The 13,277-nt window shown below is 56.4% G+C and overlaps 1 protein-coding gene across 3 annotated transcripts in view; it reads left to right on the forward strand.

Annotated features, from left to right (window-relative positions):
- The window catches only part of MROH1 (maestro heat like repeat family member 1), a 59,468-nt gene that overhangs the window by 2,073 nt on the left and 44,118 nt on the right, over positions 1-13,277 (forward strand). For all 3 annotated transcript variants that reach the window (XM_065729132.1, XM_065729134.1, XM_065729133.1), the window contains exons 2-12: positions 3,702-3,847; positions 4,035-4,166; positions 4,256-4,418; positions 6,305-6,403; positions 7,786-7,937; positions 9,193-9,333; positions 9,556-9,648; positions 9,933-10,011; positions 12,452-12,565; positions 12,724-12,797; positions 12,965-13,084. In XM_065729132.1, the coding sequence (XP_065585204.1) occupies positions 3,702-3,847; positions 4,035-4,166; positions 4,256-4,418; positions 6,305-6,403; positions 7,786-7,937; positions 9,193-9,333; positions 9,556-9,648; positions 9,933-10,011; positions 12,452-12,565; positions 12,724-12,797; positions 12,965-13,084 (1,313 nt within the window). The remainder of the gene's footprint in view (positions 1-3,701; positions 3,848-4,034; positions 4,167-4,255; positions 4,419-6,304; positions 6,404-7,785; positions 7,938-9,192; positions 9,334-9,555; positions 9,649-9,932; positions 10,012-12,451; positions 12,566-12,723; positions 12,798-12,964; positions 13,085-13,277) is intronic.

Consider the following 13,277-nt stretch of genomic DNA (forward strand, 5'->3'; position numbering starts at 1 on the left):
GTCTTGTGGGGGTCTCGTGGGGTCCGTGCGGGGATTTCATGGGGTCTGTGGAAGTCTCTCGTGGGGGTCCACGTGGGGCTCTCATGTGGACAGTGGGGGCTTCAGTGGGGTCCGTGAGGGTCCTATGGGGTCCACGAGGGGATTTCATGCAGTCAGTAGAGGGGTCTTGTAGGGTCTACAGAGGTCCTGGAAGGTCTATAGGGGTCTTCATAGGGCCCTTGGGGGCAGTCAGGAAATCCTGAAGTGTCTCATGGGGTTTGTAGAGGGGTCTGGTGGATCTCATGGGGTCCTTGGGGGGGGGGGAGGGGGGGGGATTTAAGGAGAGGTTCATGAGGGTCGTGTAGAGTTTTGGGGGTCCAAGTGGGGCTCTCCTGGGACCCTTGGGAGTCTCTTGAGGTCTCGTTGGGCTCCCGAAGGGCTCTTGTGGGGTTCATGAGGGTCTGATGGGATTCATGAAGGCCCTGTGGGGTCTATGGGGGTCCCATGGGGTCCATGGAGGGGTCATTGTGGGACCTGTATTGGGATCCTATGGGATCCTTAAGGGGATTTCAGGAAGTCCTCGAGGGTCTTGTGGGGGCTGTGAAAGGGTCTTGGGGGATCTGGTGGCATCCGTGATGGGGGTCTCGTGGCGTCCTTGGGAGGGAGTCTAAAGGGGTTCTGTGAGGATCCTGTGAGGTTTTTGGGGTCCTCACGGTATCGGTAGTGTCCCATGGGGTCTGTGGAGGGGTCTTGAGGGATCCATAGGGCTTTTGTGGGGTAGTTTTGTGGGGTTGGTGAGGGTTCCCGTGTCCTGTCCCACGTCACCTTGCAGCGTGGCAATGGGCTCCGAGCGGAGCGTTTGGAGACAGCTCGCTCTGAAACTAATTAACCTTATTACGACGGCGATCCTAATGAGTCAGGCACTGCTCCAAAATAACAATTAACCTCTCAGAGCGGCGTCTCCGCCCACTGCACGTTAACGAGCGAGAGCGGGGTCAGGGCGGGAGGTTGGGTGGTGGGGAATCTGAGGGTGTTCGACCCAAAACGATGGAGGGTCCGGGGACCACCACACGGAGCTGTGTGGACTGGGGCTGAGCTGATGGGAAGGAGCTCTGCAGAGGAGGACCTGGTGGCCAACAGGTGACCAGCGGTTGACTGTAAGCCAACAGTGAGCCCTGGTGGCCAAGATGACCAATGGTTGATGGACAGGTGACCAGTGGTTGTCCGTGAGCCAGCAGTGTGCCCTGGTGGCCAGGAGGGCCAGTGGTTGATGGACAGGTGACCAGTGGTTGTCCGTGAGCCAGCAGTGTGCCCTGGTGGCCAGGAGGGCCAGTGGTTGATGGACAGGTGACCAATGGTTGTCCATGAGCCAGCAGTGAGCCCTGGTGGCCAGGAGGGCCAGTGGTTGATGGACAGGTGACCAGTGGTTGTCCGTGAGCCAGCAGTGTGCCCTGGTGGCCAGGAGGGCCAGTGGTTGATGGACAGGTGACCAGTGGTTGTCCGTGAGCCAGCAGTGTGCCCTGGTGGCCAGGAGGGCCAGTGGTTGATGGACAGGTGACCAGTGGTTGTCCGTGAGCCAGCAGTGTGCCCTGGTGGCCAGGAGGGCCAGTGGTTGATGGACAGGTGACCAATGGTTGTCCATGAGCCAGCAGTGAGCCCTGGTGGCCAGGAGGGCCAGTGGTTGATGGACAGGTGACCAGTGGTTGTCCATGAGCCAGCAGTGTGCCCTGGTGGCCAGGAGGGCCAGTGGTTGATGGACAGGTGACCAGTGGTTGTCCGTGAGCCAGCAGTGTGCCCTGGTGGCCAGGAGGGCCAGTGGTTGATGGACAGGTGACCAGTGGTTGTCCGTGAGCCAGCAGTGTGCCCTGGTGGCCAGGAGGGACAGTGGTTGATGGACAGGTGACCAGTGGTTGTCCGTGAGCCAGCAGTGTGCCCTGGTGGCCAGGAGGGCCAGTGGTTGATGGACAGGTGACCAGTGGTTGTCCGTGAGCCATCAGTGTGCCCTGGTGGCCAGGAGGGCCAGTGGTTGATGGACAGGTGACCAGTGGTTGTCCGTGAGCCAGCAGTGTGCCCTGGTGGCCAGGAGGGCCAGTGGTTGATGGACAGGTGACCAGTGGTTGTCCGTGAGCCAGCAGTGTGCCCTGGTGGCCAGGAGGGCCAGTGGTTGATGGACAGGTGACCAATGGTTGTCCGTGAGCCAGCAGTGTGCCCTGGTGGCCAGGAGGGCCAGTGGTTGATGGACAGGTGACCAGTGGTTGTCCGTGAGCCAGCAGTGTGCCCTGGTGGCCAGGAGGGCCAGTGGTTGATGGACAGGTGACCAGTGGTTGTCCGTGAGCCAGCAGTGTGCCCTGGTGGCCAGGAGGGCCAGTGGTTGATGGACAGGTGACCAGTGGTTGTCCGTGAGCCAGCAGTGTGCCCTGGTGGCCAGGAGGGCCAGTGGTTGATGGACAGATGACCAATGGTTGTCCATGAGCCAGCAGTGAGCCCTGGTGGCCAGGAGGGCCAGTGGTTGATGGACAGGTGACCAGTGGTTGTCCATGAGCCAGCAGTGTGCCCTGGTGGCCAGGAGGGCCAGTGGTTGATGGACAGGTGACCAGTGGTTGTCCGTGAGCCAGCAGTGTGCCCTGGTGGCCAGGAGGGCCAGTGGTTGATGGACAGGTGACCAGTGGTTGTCCGTGAGCCAGCAGTGTGCCCTGGTGGCCAGGAGGGCCAGTGGTTGATGGACAGGTGACCAGTGGTTGTCCGTGAGCCAGCAGTGTGCCCTGGTGGCCAGGAGGGCCAGTGGTTGATGGACAGGTGACCAGTGGTTGTCCGTGAGCCAGCAGTGTGCCCTGGTGGCCAGGAGGGCCAGTGGTTGATCACCAGTTGACCAACGGTTGACTGTGAACCAGCAGTGAGCCCTGGTAGTCGAGAGGGCCACTGATGGTCCACCAGTTGACCAACAGTTGACCATGAGCCAGCAGTTTGCCCTGGTGGCCAAGAGGGCCAATGGTTGATGGGCAGTTGACTATGAGCCAGCAGTGTGCTCTGGTGGCCAGGAGGGCCAGTGGTTGATCAACGGTTGACCGTGAGCCAGCAACATGCCCTGGTGGCCGGGAATGGCAGCAGTTAACCACAAACCAGCATTGAGCCCCGGTAGCCAAGAGGGCTAGTGGTTGACCAATGGTTGAGCACGAGCCAGCAGTGAGCCCTGGTCAAGAAAGCCAATCACGGACCAACAGTTGACCAGCAATTAACCACAAGTCAGCAGTGTGCCCTGATGGCCAAGGGGGAAAATGGCTGACCAACACTTGAGCGTGTGCCAGCAGTGTCTCCTGGTGGCCATGAGGGCCCCTGATTGACCAACGCTTGATCAGTCGTTGACCAGGAGCCAGCAGTGAGTGCTGGTGGCCAAGAGGGCCGCTGATAGACTAATGGTTGACCAACTGTTGACCAGTTGTTGACCACGAGGCAGCAGAGAGCCCTGGTGGCCAGGAAGGCCAACGGGACCCTGGGGTGCATTGCCCAGAGCGTGGCTAGCAGGGCAGGGAGGTGCTCCTCCCCTCTGCTCTGCCCTGGGGGGGCACTGCTGGGGCACTGCATCCCGTTCTGGGTGTCCCTGTTTGGGAGCCCCAGTGGGGGGGTCGTGTGTGGCTCGCTTCCCATTGGATTTCTTTGGTGCTGAGCCCTGAAGAGAGGTTTTGCTGGTGGCCCTGGAGCTGCAAACATCTCACCCTGCGCAGGGCTCGCCACCACCCTGATGGACGCCACGACGGACAAGGAGCCGCTGGTGCAGGAGCAGATCTACAACGCTCTGTGCTACCTGGGGGAGGCAGAGCCCGAGGAGATCCTGCACTGCTGCGATGAGTACCTGCGGCAGCACGACAAGGTGGGTGCTCCTGGGGGGGGGGGGAGGTGAGGACTGGGGAGGGGGGCTGTAGGTGGGTAACATCCTGGAGTCGGTCGGGGAAATGCGAGCTGGTCATTCCCGCCGGTCCCTCGCTGCGGGCAGGGGATGCGTGCTGCATCCCACGTGCCCCACGCCGCCGTGTGCTCCCTCCCTCCGTCCCTCGCAGCTGGCCTACCCGCACCGCATCATCATCCTGAAGGCGATGGAAACGGTGGTGAAGAACAACATCTCCAGCTTGGACAAAAGCACGGCGAAGGTGGTCATCTTCCTGGCGTCCAACGAGATGACCAAATCCAAGGTGGGAGCCAAGGGGATGCGGTCACTGCTCCTTCTGATGCCGGGGTGTGCACAGCGAATTGACGTCCGTTGCTTCGTGGTGGTGTGCAGGAGGTGGTCTGGGAGTGGCAGCAGGCGGCCAGCAGCGTGCTGGTGGCGGTGGGGCAGCGCTTCATCAACAAAGTGATGGAGGAGGTGCTCACCAAGTTCCAGCCGGGCGTCTTACCGCACTACTTCGTCATGCAGACCTTCGCCAACCTGGCGGTGTCCAACGGTGAGCGCACCCTCCTGCGCACTCTGTGCACGCTTTTGGTCAGTGCTGGGTCGGCGCTGAATGTTCGGGTGGCATTGGGCTGGCGTTGGTTTGGCATCACATTGACGTTGCTTTGACCTTGAGTTGATGTTTGGTGTTGGGTTGGTGTTGGTTTGGTATTTAATTCGTGTTGGGTTGATGTAGGGTTGGTGTTGGTTTGGCATCGGGTTGGTATTATGTTGGTTTGGCATTGTGTCGATGTTGGTTTGACGTTGGGTTAGTGTTGGTTTGGTATTTAATTCACGTTGGGTTGATGTAGAGTTGGTCTTGGTTTGGCATCGGGTTGGTATTATGTTGGTTTGGCATTGTGTCGATGTTGGTTTGGCGTTGGGTTGGTGTTGGTTTGGTATTCATGTTGGGTTGATGTAGGGTTGGTGTTGGTTTGGTATTGGGTTGATATGTTGGTTTGGCATTGTGTTGATGTTGGGTTGACACTGGGTTAGTGTTGGTTTGGTATTTAATTCATGTTGGTTTGACATTGGGTTGGTCTTGGTTTGGTATTTAATTCATGTTGGGTTGATGTAGAGTTGGTCTTGGTTTGGCATCGGGTTGGTATTATGTTGGTTTGGCATTGTGTCGATGTTGGTTTGATGTTGGGTTGGTGTTGGTTTGGTATTTAATTCATGTTGGGTTGATGTTGGGTTGGTGTTGGTTTGGCATTGGGTTGATATGTTGGGGTCATGTTGGGTTGGCATTGTGTTGGTGTTGGGTTGTATTGGGTCAGCATTGCATTGGCATGGGATTGGTGTTGGATTGGTGTTGGGTTTGCACTGGTTTGGTGCTGGGTTGGTGTTGGTTTGGCGTTGGGTTGACACTGGGTTGGTGTTGGTTTGGCATTGAGTTGATGTTGGGTTGGCATTGGGTTGGTGTTATGTTGGGTCAGCATTGCATTGGCACTGGATTGGTATTGGTTTGGTGCTGGGTTGGTGTTGGTTTGGCGTTGGGTTGATGCTGGGGTGATGGTGGGTTGGCGTTGTGTTGGTGTTCAGTTAAATTGGGTCAGTATTGGGTTGACGTTGGTTTGGTGGTTTGGTGTTGGATTGGCATTGGGTTATACTGGGTGAGCACTGGATTGGTGTTGGGTTAGTGTTGGTTTGGTGCTGGGTTGGCATTGGTTTGGCATCTGCTGGGGTGGTGCTGGTTTGGCATTGGGTTGGTGTTGGGTTATATTGGATCAGCACTGGATTGGTGTTGGATTGGTTTTGGGTTAATGTTGGGTTGGTGCTGGATTGGTGTTGGGTCAGTGCTGGGTTGGCATTAGGTTGGCATTGTCTTGGCATTGGGTCAGTGCTGGGTCGATGTTGGGTTGGCGTTGTCTTGGCACTGAGTTGGCACTGGGTTGGCATTAGGTTGGCATTGTCTTGGCATTGGGTCAGTGCTGGGTTGACATTGGGTTGGAATTGAGTTAATGTTGAATTGGAGCTCATTTGACACTGGGTTGGCATTGGGTGGGCATTGAGTTGGCACTGGGTTGGCGTTGGATTGCCATAGGGTTGGTACTGGTTTGGCGTTGGGTTGGTACTGGTTTGGCGTTGGGTTGGTACTGGTTTGGCGTTGGATTAGTATTGGTTTGGCATTGGGTTGGTACTGGTTTGGTTTGGCGTTGGGTTGGTACTGGTTTGGCGTTGGGTTGGTGTTATGTTGCTATTAGATCGACATTATGTTGTCATTGGGTGAACACGGGGTGCTGGCGGTATACAAGGTCCTTAAAGATCACAGGGCCATGACATGGGTGGGTTGGAAGAGGACCCTCCAGCCCCATTCCTGCCCTGGGCTGCCTGCCCCCCACCCACGACCTCAGCACCTCCAGGTGTGGGGCACCCACAGCTCCAGGTTTCCCCCTGCAGTGTTTGGGATGGTGCCTTTCCTCAACTCCATCCTGGGGACGATGCTGCCCATGCTGGGGATGGCCAAGCAGGACCACATGAAGTCCGTCTTCTGCTACGGTAAGGCTGCTGGGTTTCTCTTGAGGTGGGGATTTTGGGGGGAATTGGTGGGGGGATTTGGGGCACTTCCCAGATAAGGAAGCAACAAGGAGTGGTGCTCCACGGTGTCCTGAGGCAGGACTGGCTCTGGGAGGGAGGGAACCATCAGATCACAGATGGACATGGAGTTTCTACTCTAAAAGAAGGGAGATTGAGATTGGATATAAGGAAAAATGTTTTTGGGGGAGGGGCAGTGGGGCACTGACACAGACTGACCGGGGGGGGGGGGGGTGGTGCTCCATCTGTGGAGATGTTTCCAGGTCATGGGATGGGGCTCAGAGCGCCTCGGAGGGCTGTGGGGGTCCCTGTGCATCATAGAGCTGCGGGATGGGTGGGTTGGAAGGTCCTGAAAGGTCAGAGAGCCATAGAATGGGTTGGGTTGGAAGGGTCCATGAAGATTATTGAGCCATGGAATGGTCGTGTTGGAAAGGACCTTACAGATCATGGAGAGCATGGGATGGATTGGGCTGGGGGGGTCCTTGAAGGTCATAGGGTCACGGAGTGATAGAACGGGTTGGGTTGGAAGGGTCCTGAAAGGTCGTAGAGCTGTAGAATGAGTTGGGTTGGAAGGATCCTTACAGGTCAAAGAATCAGGGACTGGTTGAGTTGGAAGGGACCCCCCAGCCCCACCCTTACTGCGTGCTGGCTGCCCCCCAGCTCAGGCTGCCCAGGGCAGCACTCTGCTCGGGAATAAGGGAAATGTCTTCCAACCCAACCCACTCCTTTTACAATCCTTGGATCTTTAAGGACCTTTCCAACTCAACCCATTCTGTTGTCCCATTGCTATATGAACTTCAAGAAGCTTCCTATCCCATTTAGTGCTTCCATGACCTTTCAGGACCCTTCCAACCTAACCATCCCATGGGTCAGTGATCTTTAAGGACCCTTCTGATCCATCCATTCCACGGCTCTCTGACCTTTAAGGACCTTTCCAAACCAACCATCTCACTGTTCACTGATCTTTAAAGACCCCGCCAACCCAACTGTCCCATCACTCTATGACCTTCCAGGACCCTTCCAACCCAACCATCCCATGGCTCTCTGATCTTGAAGGACTTTTCCAATCCATCTCTTCTGTGGTTCTGTGATCTTTCAGGACCCCTCCAACCCAACAATTCCATGGCTCTATGACCTTTCAGGACCCTTCCAACCCAACCGTTCTGTGGGTCAGTGGTCTTTAACAACCCTTCCAATTCATCCATTCCACGGCTCTGTGACCTTTCAGGACCCTTCCAACCCAACCGTCCCCCGATTCTGTCATCTTCAAGGACCCAACCCACCCAACATGCGCTCCCCCTCGAGTTACCCGAGGATATAACCCAACCCTATGCTCTGTTTTGCAGCTCTGCAGCACTTCAGCGAGAGCATCCAGGAGTACGTGGCCAACCTGGACCAGGCCCCCGACCCCACAGTGAGGAAGGACACCTTCTGCAACGAGATCTTCAGCGCCTACGAGGTGCTCTTCAACAACTGGCTGCAGCACCGGGAGCCCAAGGTGCGGGCGTGGGGGGCGTGGGGGAGGGCGAGGAGGGGGAAATTAGGGACAAATTCGCCCCCAAAATAGCGATTGTGCACCGACATGGGCTGCCCAGGGGGTGGTGGGGTCACCGCCCATGGAGGCGTTGCAGAGCTGGGGGGGCATGGTCAGTGGGGATGGATTGGTATTGGGTTGGGGTCTTGGAAATCCTCTTCCAACCTAAATAGCTCTACGGGTCTGTTCAGGGTCGTGGTGGAGTGGGGTTGGAGTGGAGGATGCTGGAGGTCTCTTCCAACCTCAGCGCTTCTATGGGTCTATTTAGGGTCACGTTGGGGTGTGTTGGGGTTGGACTGGGGGATCTAAAGAGCTTCTTCCAACCTTAATGATTCTATGGGTCTATTTAGGGTCGTGTTGGGGTTGGACTGGGGGATCTAGAGAGCTTTTTCCAACCTTAATGATTCGATGGGTCTGTTTAGGGTCACGTTGGGGTGTGTTGGGGTTGGACTGGGGGATCTAGAGAGCTTTTTCCAACCTTAATGATTCTGTGGGTCTATTTAGGGTCATGTTGGGGTTGGACTGGGGGATCTAGAGAGCTTTTTCCAACCTTAATGATTCAATGGGTCTGTTTAGGGTCACAACAGGGATGGATTTGGGGTGAACTTGGTGATCCTGGAGGTCTCTTCTAATCTTAATGACTGTGGTTGTACTTAGGGTCGCAGTGGGATAGATTGGGGTTGGATTAGGGGATTTTGGAGGTCTCTTCCAGTATCCTCTACTCTGTTCCTTAATGACTCCATGGTTCTCATTCAGGTCGCAGTGGGATGGGCTGGGGCTGGACTAGGGGATCCTGGAGGTCTCTTCCAACCTTAATGACTCTGCGTATCTAATTAGGGTTGTTATGGGATGGGTTTGGGGTTGGACTGGGTCCTGGGGATCTTTTCCAACCTTAATGATTCTGTTTGTCTGTTTAGGATCACAGTGGGATGGTTTGAGTTGGATGAGGTGATCCTGAAGATGTCTTCCAACCTTAATGACTCTGATTCTATTTAGGGTCCCAGTGGTGAAGGGTTGGGGTTGGACTGGGGTATCATGGAGGTCTCTCCCAACCTTAATGACTACGGTTCTAATTAGGAATCGCAATGGGGTGGCTTGGAGTTGCACACGGGGGTCACGTTGTGTTGGGATTGGGATTTCAGGGCTTTGAGGTCCAAGTTACGGGTTCTGTGCTTCCATGCTTGTGTCACACCTCGTTAACGCTCGTTATCCCGCGCAGCTCCGGCTGGCGGTGGTGGAGGCACTGGGAGCCATGAGCTACCTGATGCCCGGCGAGAAGCTGGAGGAGCAGCTCCCCAAACTGATCCCGGCCGTCCTGTCCCTCTACAAGAAGCACTCGGAGACGTTCTACATCTCCAAGGTGAGCGCGGAAATGCGCGCGCCCACGGGGGGAAGCGATGGGAAACGCCCTGAGGACATCTCATCCTGCACGCGGTCCCATCTGCCTGCACCGTGCGGCTGTCCCCAGCGGTGGGATCTGTGGGGTGGGCTTCCGCCTTGCCCCCCCCCCCCCCCCCGCTGACCCCACGGCTCTGATCCCCTCCTTCCCAACGTTCCCCCCCCCCTCCCTTTCTGATTTCAGAGCCTCTGTCAGATCCTGGAGGCCTCTGTCGACATCGGCAGCCGCAGCCTGGATGTGCAGCTGGACGCGCTGCTGGGCACCCTGCACCCCCAGGTAGGGGTGGGGGGCAGAGGGGGGGGACGTGGGGCAGTGCGCTCATACTTCTCGGGCTCCGTTGGGGTTCCTCACTGTCATGTCCTTCCCCCTGGACCTCCCAGGTCAGGTGCATTCATTGCTTGGGCAGCACCTGGCTGGGTTGAGTCGTTCTGAGTTGGGGCAGGGCCCCCATGGACCTCCCCTGCCCCCCAGGAGGTGCTGCCCCACTCCCACCTCGTGCTTGGGGGGCAGGGATGAACTGCTCAGTGTCACCCCACCCAAGCCCACCGTTAATCCTCCAGATCTGCGCTCCCGCCGACCCGGCTGTGCCCCTGACCGTCAAAAACCACACGGAGGTGCTTCGGTGTTTCACTGTGCTCGGTAAGGGGTGGTGTGACCCCTCCCAGGGGGGTGGTCGGCACCCCCTGCCTGGAAGGGGGGGGCTGGAGGTGGCGGTCAAGTGTTGGAGCTGGCTGAGCAGGGAGATGGTGGGGGTCACCATCCCTGGAGGTGTTCAGGAGCTGGGGAGGTGTGGCACTTGGGGACGTGGTCAGTGGGGCGGGTTGGGGGGGTTTGGAGGGCTCTTCTACCCTGATTGATTCTGTGGTTTTATTTAGGATCGAAGTGGGGTGGGTTGGGGTTGGACTGGATGACCTTGGAGGTCTTCTTAATGGGTCTGTGGTTCGATTTGGAGTCGTGGTGGGGTGGGTTGCAGTGGGAGTTTGGGATCTTGGAGGTCTCTTCCAACCTTAATGATTCTGTGGGTCTGTTTAAGGTCACAGTAGAGATGGGCTGGCTTTGGACTGGAGGATCTTGGTTGTCTCTTCTGACCTTAATGATACCGTGGTTTTATTTAGGGTCATGGTGGGGTGGGTTGGAGTTAATCTGAGGGATCTTGGAGGTCTCCTCTGACCTCAGTGACTGTGCAGTTCTATTTAGGGCCGTTGTGGGGATGAGTTGAGGATTGGCTTGGAGGTTTTGGAGGTCTTCTCCAACCTCAGTTACTCTATGGATCTATTCGTGGTCATGGTGGAGGTGGATTTCGGGTCGGACTGGATGACCTTGGAGGTCTTCTTCAACCTTAGTAACTCCATGGCTCTACTAAAGGTCGTGGTGGTGATGGGTCATGGTGGAGGTGGACTTTGGGTTGGACTGGATGACCTTGAAGGTCTTCTCCAACCTTAGTGACTCTATGGATTTATTCAGGGTCATGGTGGAGGTGGATTTTGGGTTGGACTGGCTGTTTGAGGCACCGTCCCTAGCGCTGTTCAAGAAGCGTTTAGATGAGGTGCTAAGGGATTTGATTTAGTAGTTCAGTGGGTAGGGATGGTGATAGGATGGTTGGACTAGATGATCTTGTAGGTCCTTTCCAACCTGATGTATCTATGAATCTGTGACCTTGAAGGCCTCCTCCAACCTTAGTGACTCTATGGTTCTGCTAAAGGTCGTGGTGGCGATGGTTTATGGTTGGACTGGGGGATCTTGGAGATCCTCTTCAGTCTTAATGACTTTATGGTTGTATTTAGGGATATGGTGGGGGTAGGTATGGGTAGGACTGGATGGCCTTGGTGGTCTCCTTCAACCTTAATGACTCTGTGGTTCTGTTTAGGGGAATGATGGGATGGGTTGGGGCCGGACTGCCAGGCTGGCAGAAGCTCAGTGTGCCCAGAGCACATCATTTGCTGCAGCTCTTTGGGGCACTGCTCCAGGCCACCTCAGCTCCCTCTGGGGCATGCCAGTCCCTTCCAGGGACCTGGGCAGGGCTCTGGGGTCAGAGCTTTCCTCAAAATCACAGAAACGTGGAATGAGTTGGGTTGGACGGGTCCTGAAAGCTGTGGAATAGTTGGGTTGGGTTGGAAAGGTCCTGAAAGACAACAGAGCCATGGGATGGTTGGGTTGGAAAGGTCCTGAAAGACAACAGAGCCATGGGATGATTGGGTTGGAAAGGTCCTTTAAGACCACAGAGCCACGGGATGGTTGGGTTGGAAAGGTCCTTAAAGACCACAGAGCCACAGGTTGGTTGGGTTGGAAAGATCCTTTAAGACCACAGAGCCCTGGGATGGTTGGGTTGGAAAGATCCTTTAAGACCACAGAGCCACAGGTTCGTTGGGTTGGAAAGGTCCTTTAAGACCACAGAGCCCTGGGATGGTTGGGTTGGAAAGGTCCTTAAATACCACAGAGCCACAGGTTCGTTGGGTTGGAAAGGTCCTTAATGACCACAGAGCCAGAGGTTGGTTGGGTTGGAAAGGTCCTTAAAGACCATAGAGCCATGGGATGGTTGGGTTGGAAAGGTCCTTAAAGACCACAGAGCCAGAGGTTGGTTGGGTTGGAAAGGTCCTTAAAGATCACAGAGCCACAGGTTCGTTGGGTTGGAAAGGTCCTTAATGACCACAGAGCCATGGGATGGTTGGGTTGGAAAGGTCCTTAAAGACCACAGAGCCAGAGGTTGGTTGGGTTGGAAAGGTCCTTAAAGATCACAGAGCCACAGGTTCGTTGGGTTGGAAAGGTCCTTAATGACCACAGAGCCATGGGATGGTTGGGTTGGAAGAGTCTTTGGAGGTCATAGATCTGTGGGGTGTTGCATTGGAAAGGTCCTTACAGATCTTTAGAGCTGTGGAATGGTTGGGTTGGAAGGGTCTTTGAAGATCATAGAGCCATGGAGTGGTTGTGTTGGGAAGGTCCTTACAGATCATAGAGACCTGGAGTGACCCTGGCCTCAATCAACCATGGCTTTCCAACCCCGTGGGGCACAGTACCGTGGGTAGAGCCCATCGGGGCGCGGTGCAACGCATCCCCCATCGCTCCCTTTGCCGTCCCGCAGCCTGCTCCTTCCCGGACCGAGTGCTGACCTTCCTCCTGCCAAAGTTGGAGAGCAGCAGTGAGAGGACGCGCGTGGGGACGCTGCTCATCATGAGACAGATCATCAACAGTGCCCGTGAGTACGGCCGGAGCTCTGAGCATCAGCAGCACCGTCCTGGGGTCAAACGGTGATGGGGTTGGGTGGAGGAGGAGGAGGGGGAGGAAGAGGAGGAAGGGAGCGGAGCTGTGTCCTTGGCATCACCCACCTCGGAGCGCCCATCCTTCTTTTTGCAGCCTCTCAGATGGAGATCAAAAAGCCCTTTATCCTTTCCTCGATGAAGCTTCCCCTTCAGGACAGCAACAACAAGGTGTGCAGGGGTGGTTTCCCACAGTGGGGTGGGGGGGTGGGTTCCCAGGTCCCCTCCCCCTTCCGCAGAGCTCCTCACCCCATCCTGGCAACGCAGCTCTGCCCACTGGTTGGACTGGGCGGTGTCGGAGGTGTTGTTGTCCACCATTCGTGATGCTTGGGTGGCAGGTGAGGCGTGCCGTGGTGCAGGTGATCAGTGCCATGGCTCACCACGGCTACCTGGAGCAGCCCGGCGGGGAGGCCATGCTGGAGTTCCTGGTGCGGCAGTGCGCCCTGCCCTCGGACACGGTAAGGGTCCGGCGGCCCCTCACCCAACCTCATCTGTCCTGTGATCTGTCAGGACCCAACCAACCCAACCCATCCTCTAGTTCTGGGATCTTTCACGGCCCTTCCAACCCATCCTCTAGTTCTGGGATCTTTCAGGACCTTTCCAACCCAACCTAACTCATCTTCTGGGATCTTTCAGAACCTTTCCGACCCA

Source organism: Cyrtonyx montezumae, unplaced genomic scaffold (assembly GCF_038088225.1).
Source record: "Cyrtonyx montezumae isolate F1298 unplaced genomic scaffold, pur_monq_1.0 scaffold_102, whole genome shotgun sequence".
NCBI lineage: Eukaryota > Metazoa > Chordata > Aves > Galliformes > Odontophoridae > Cyrtonyx > Cyrtonyx montezumae.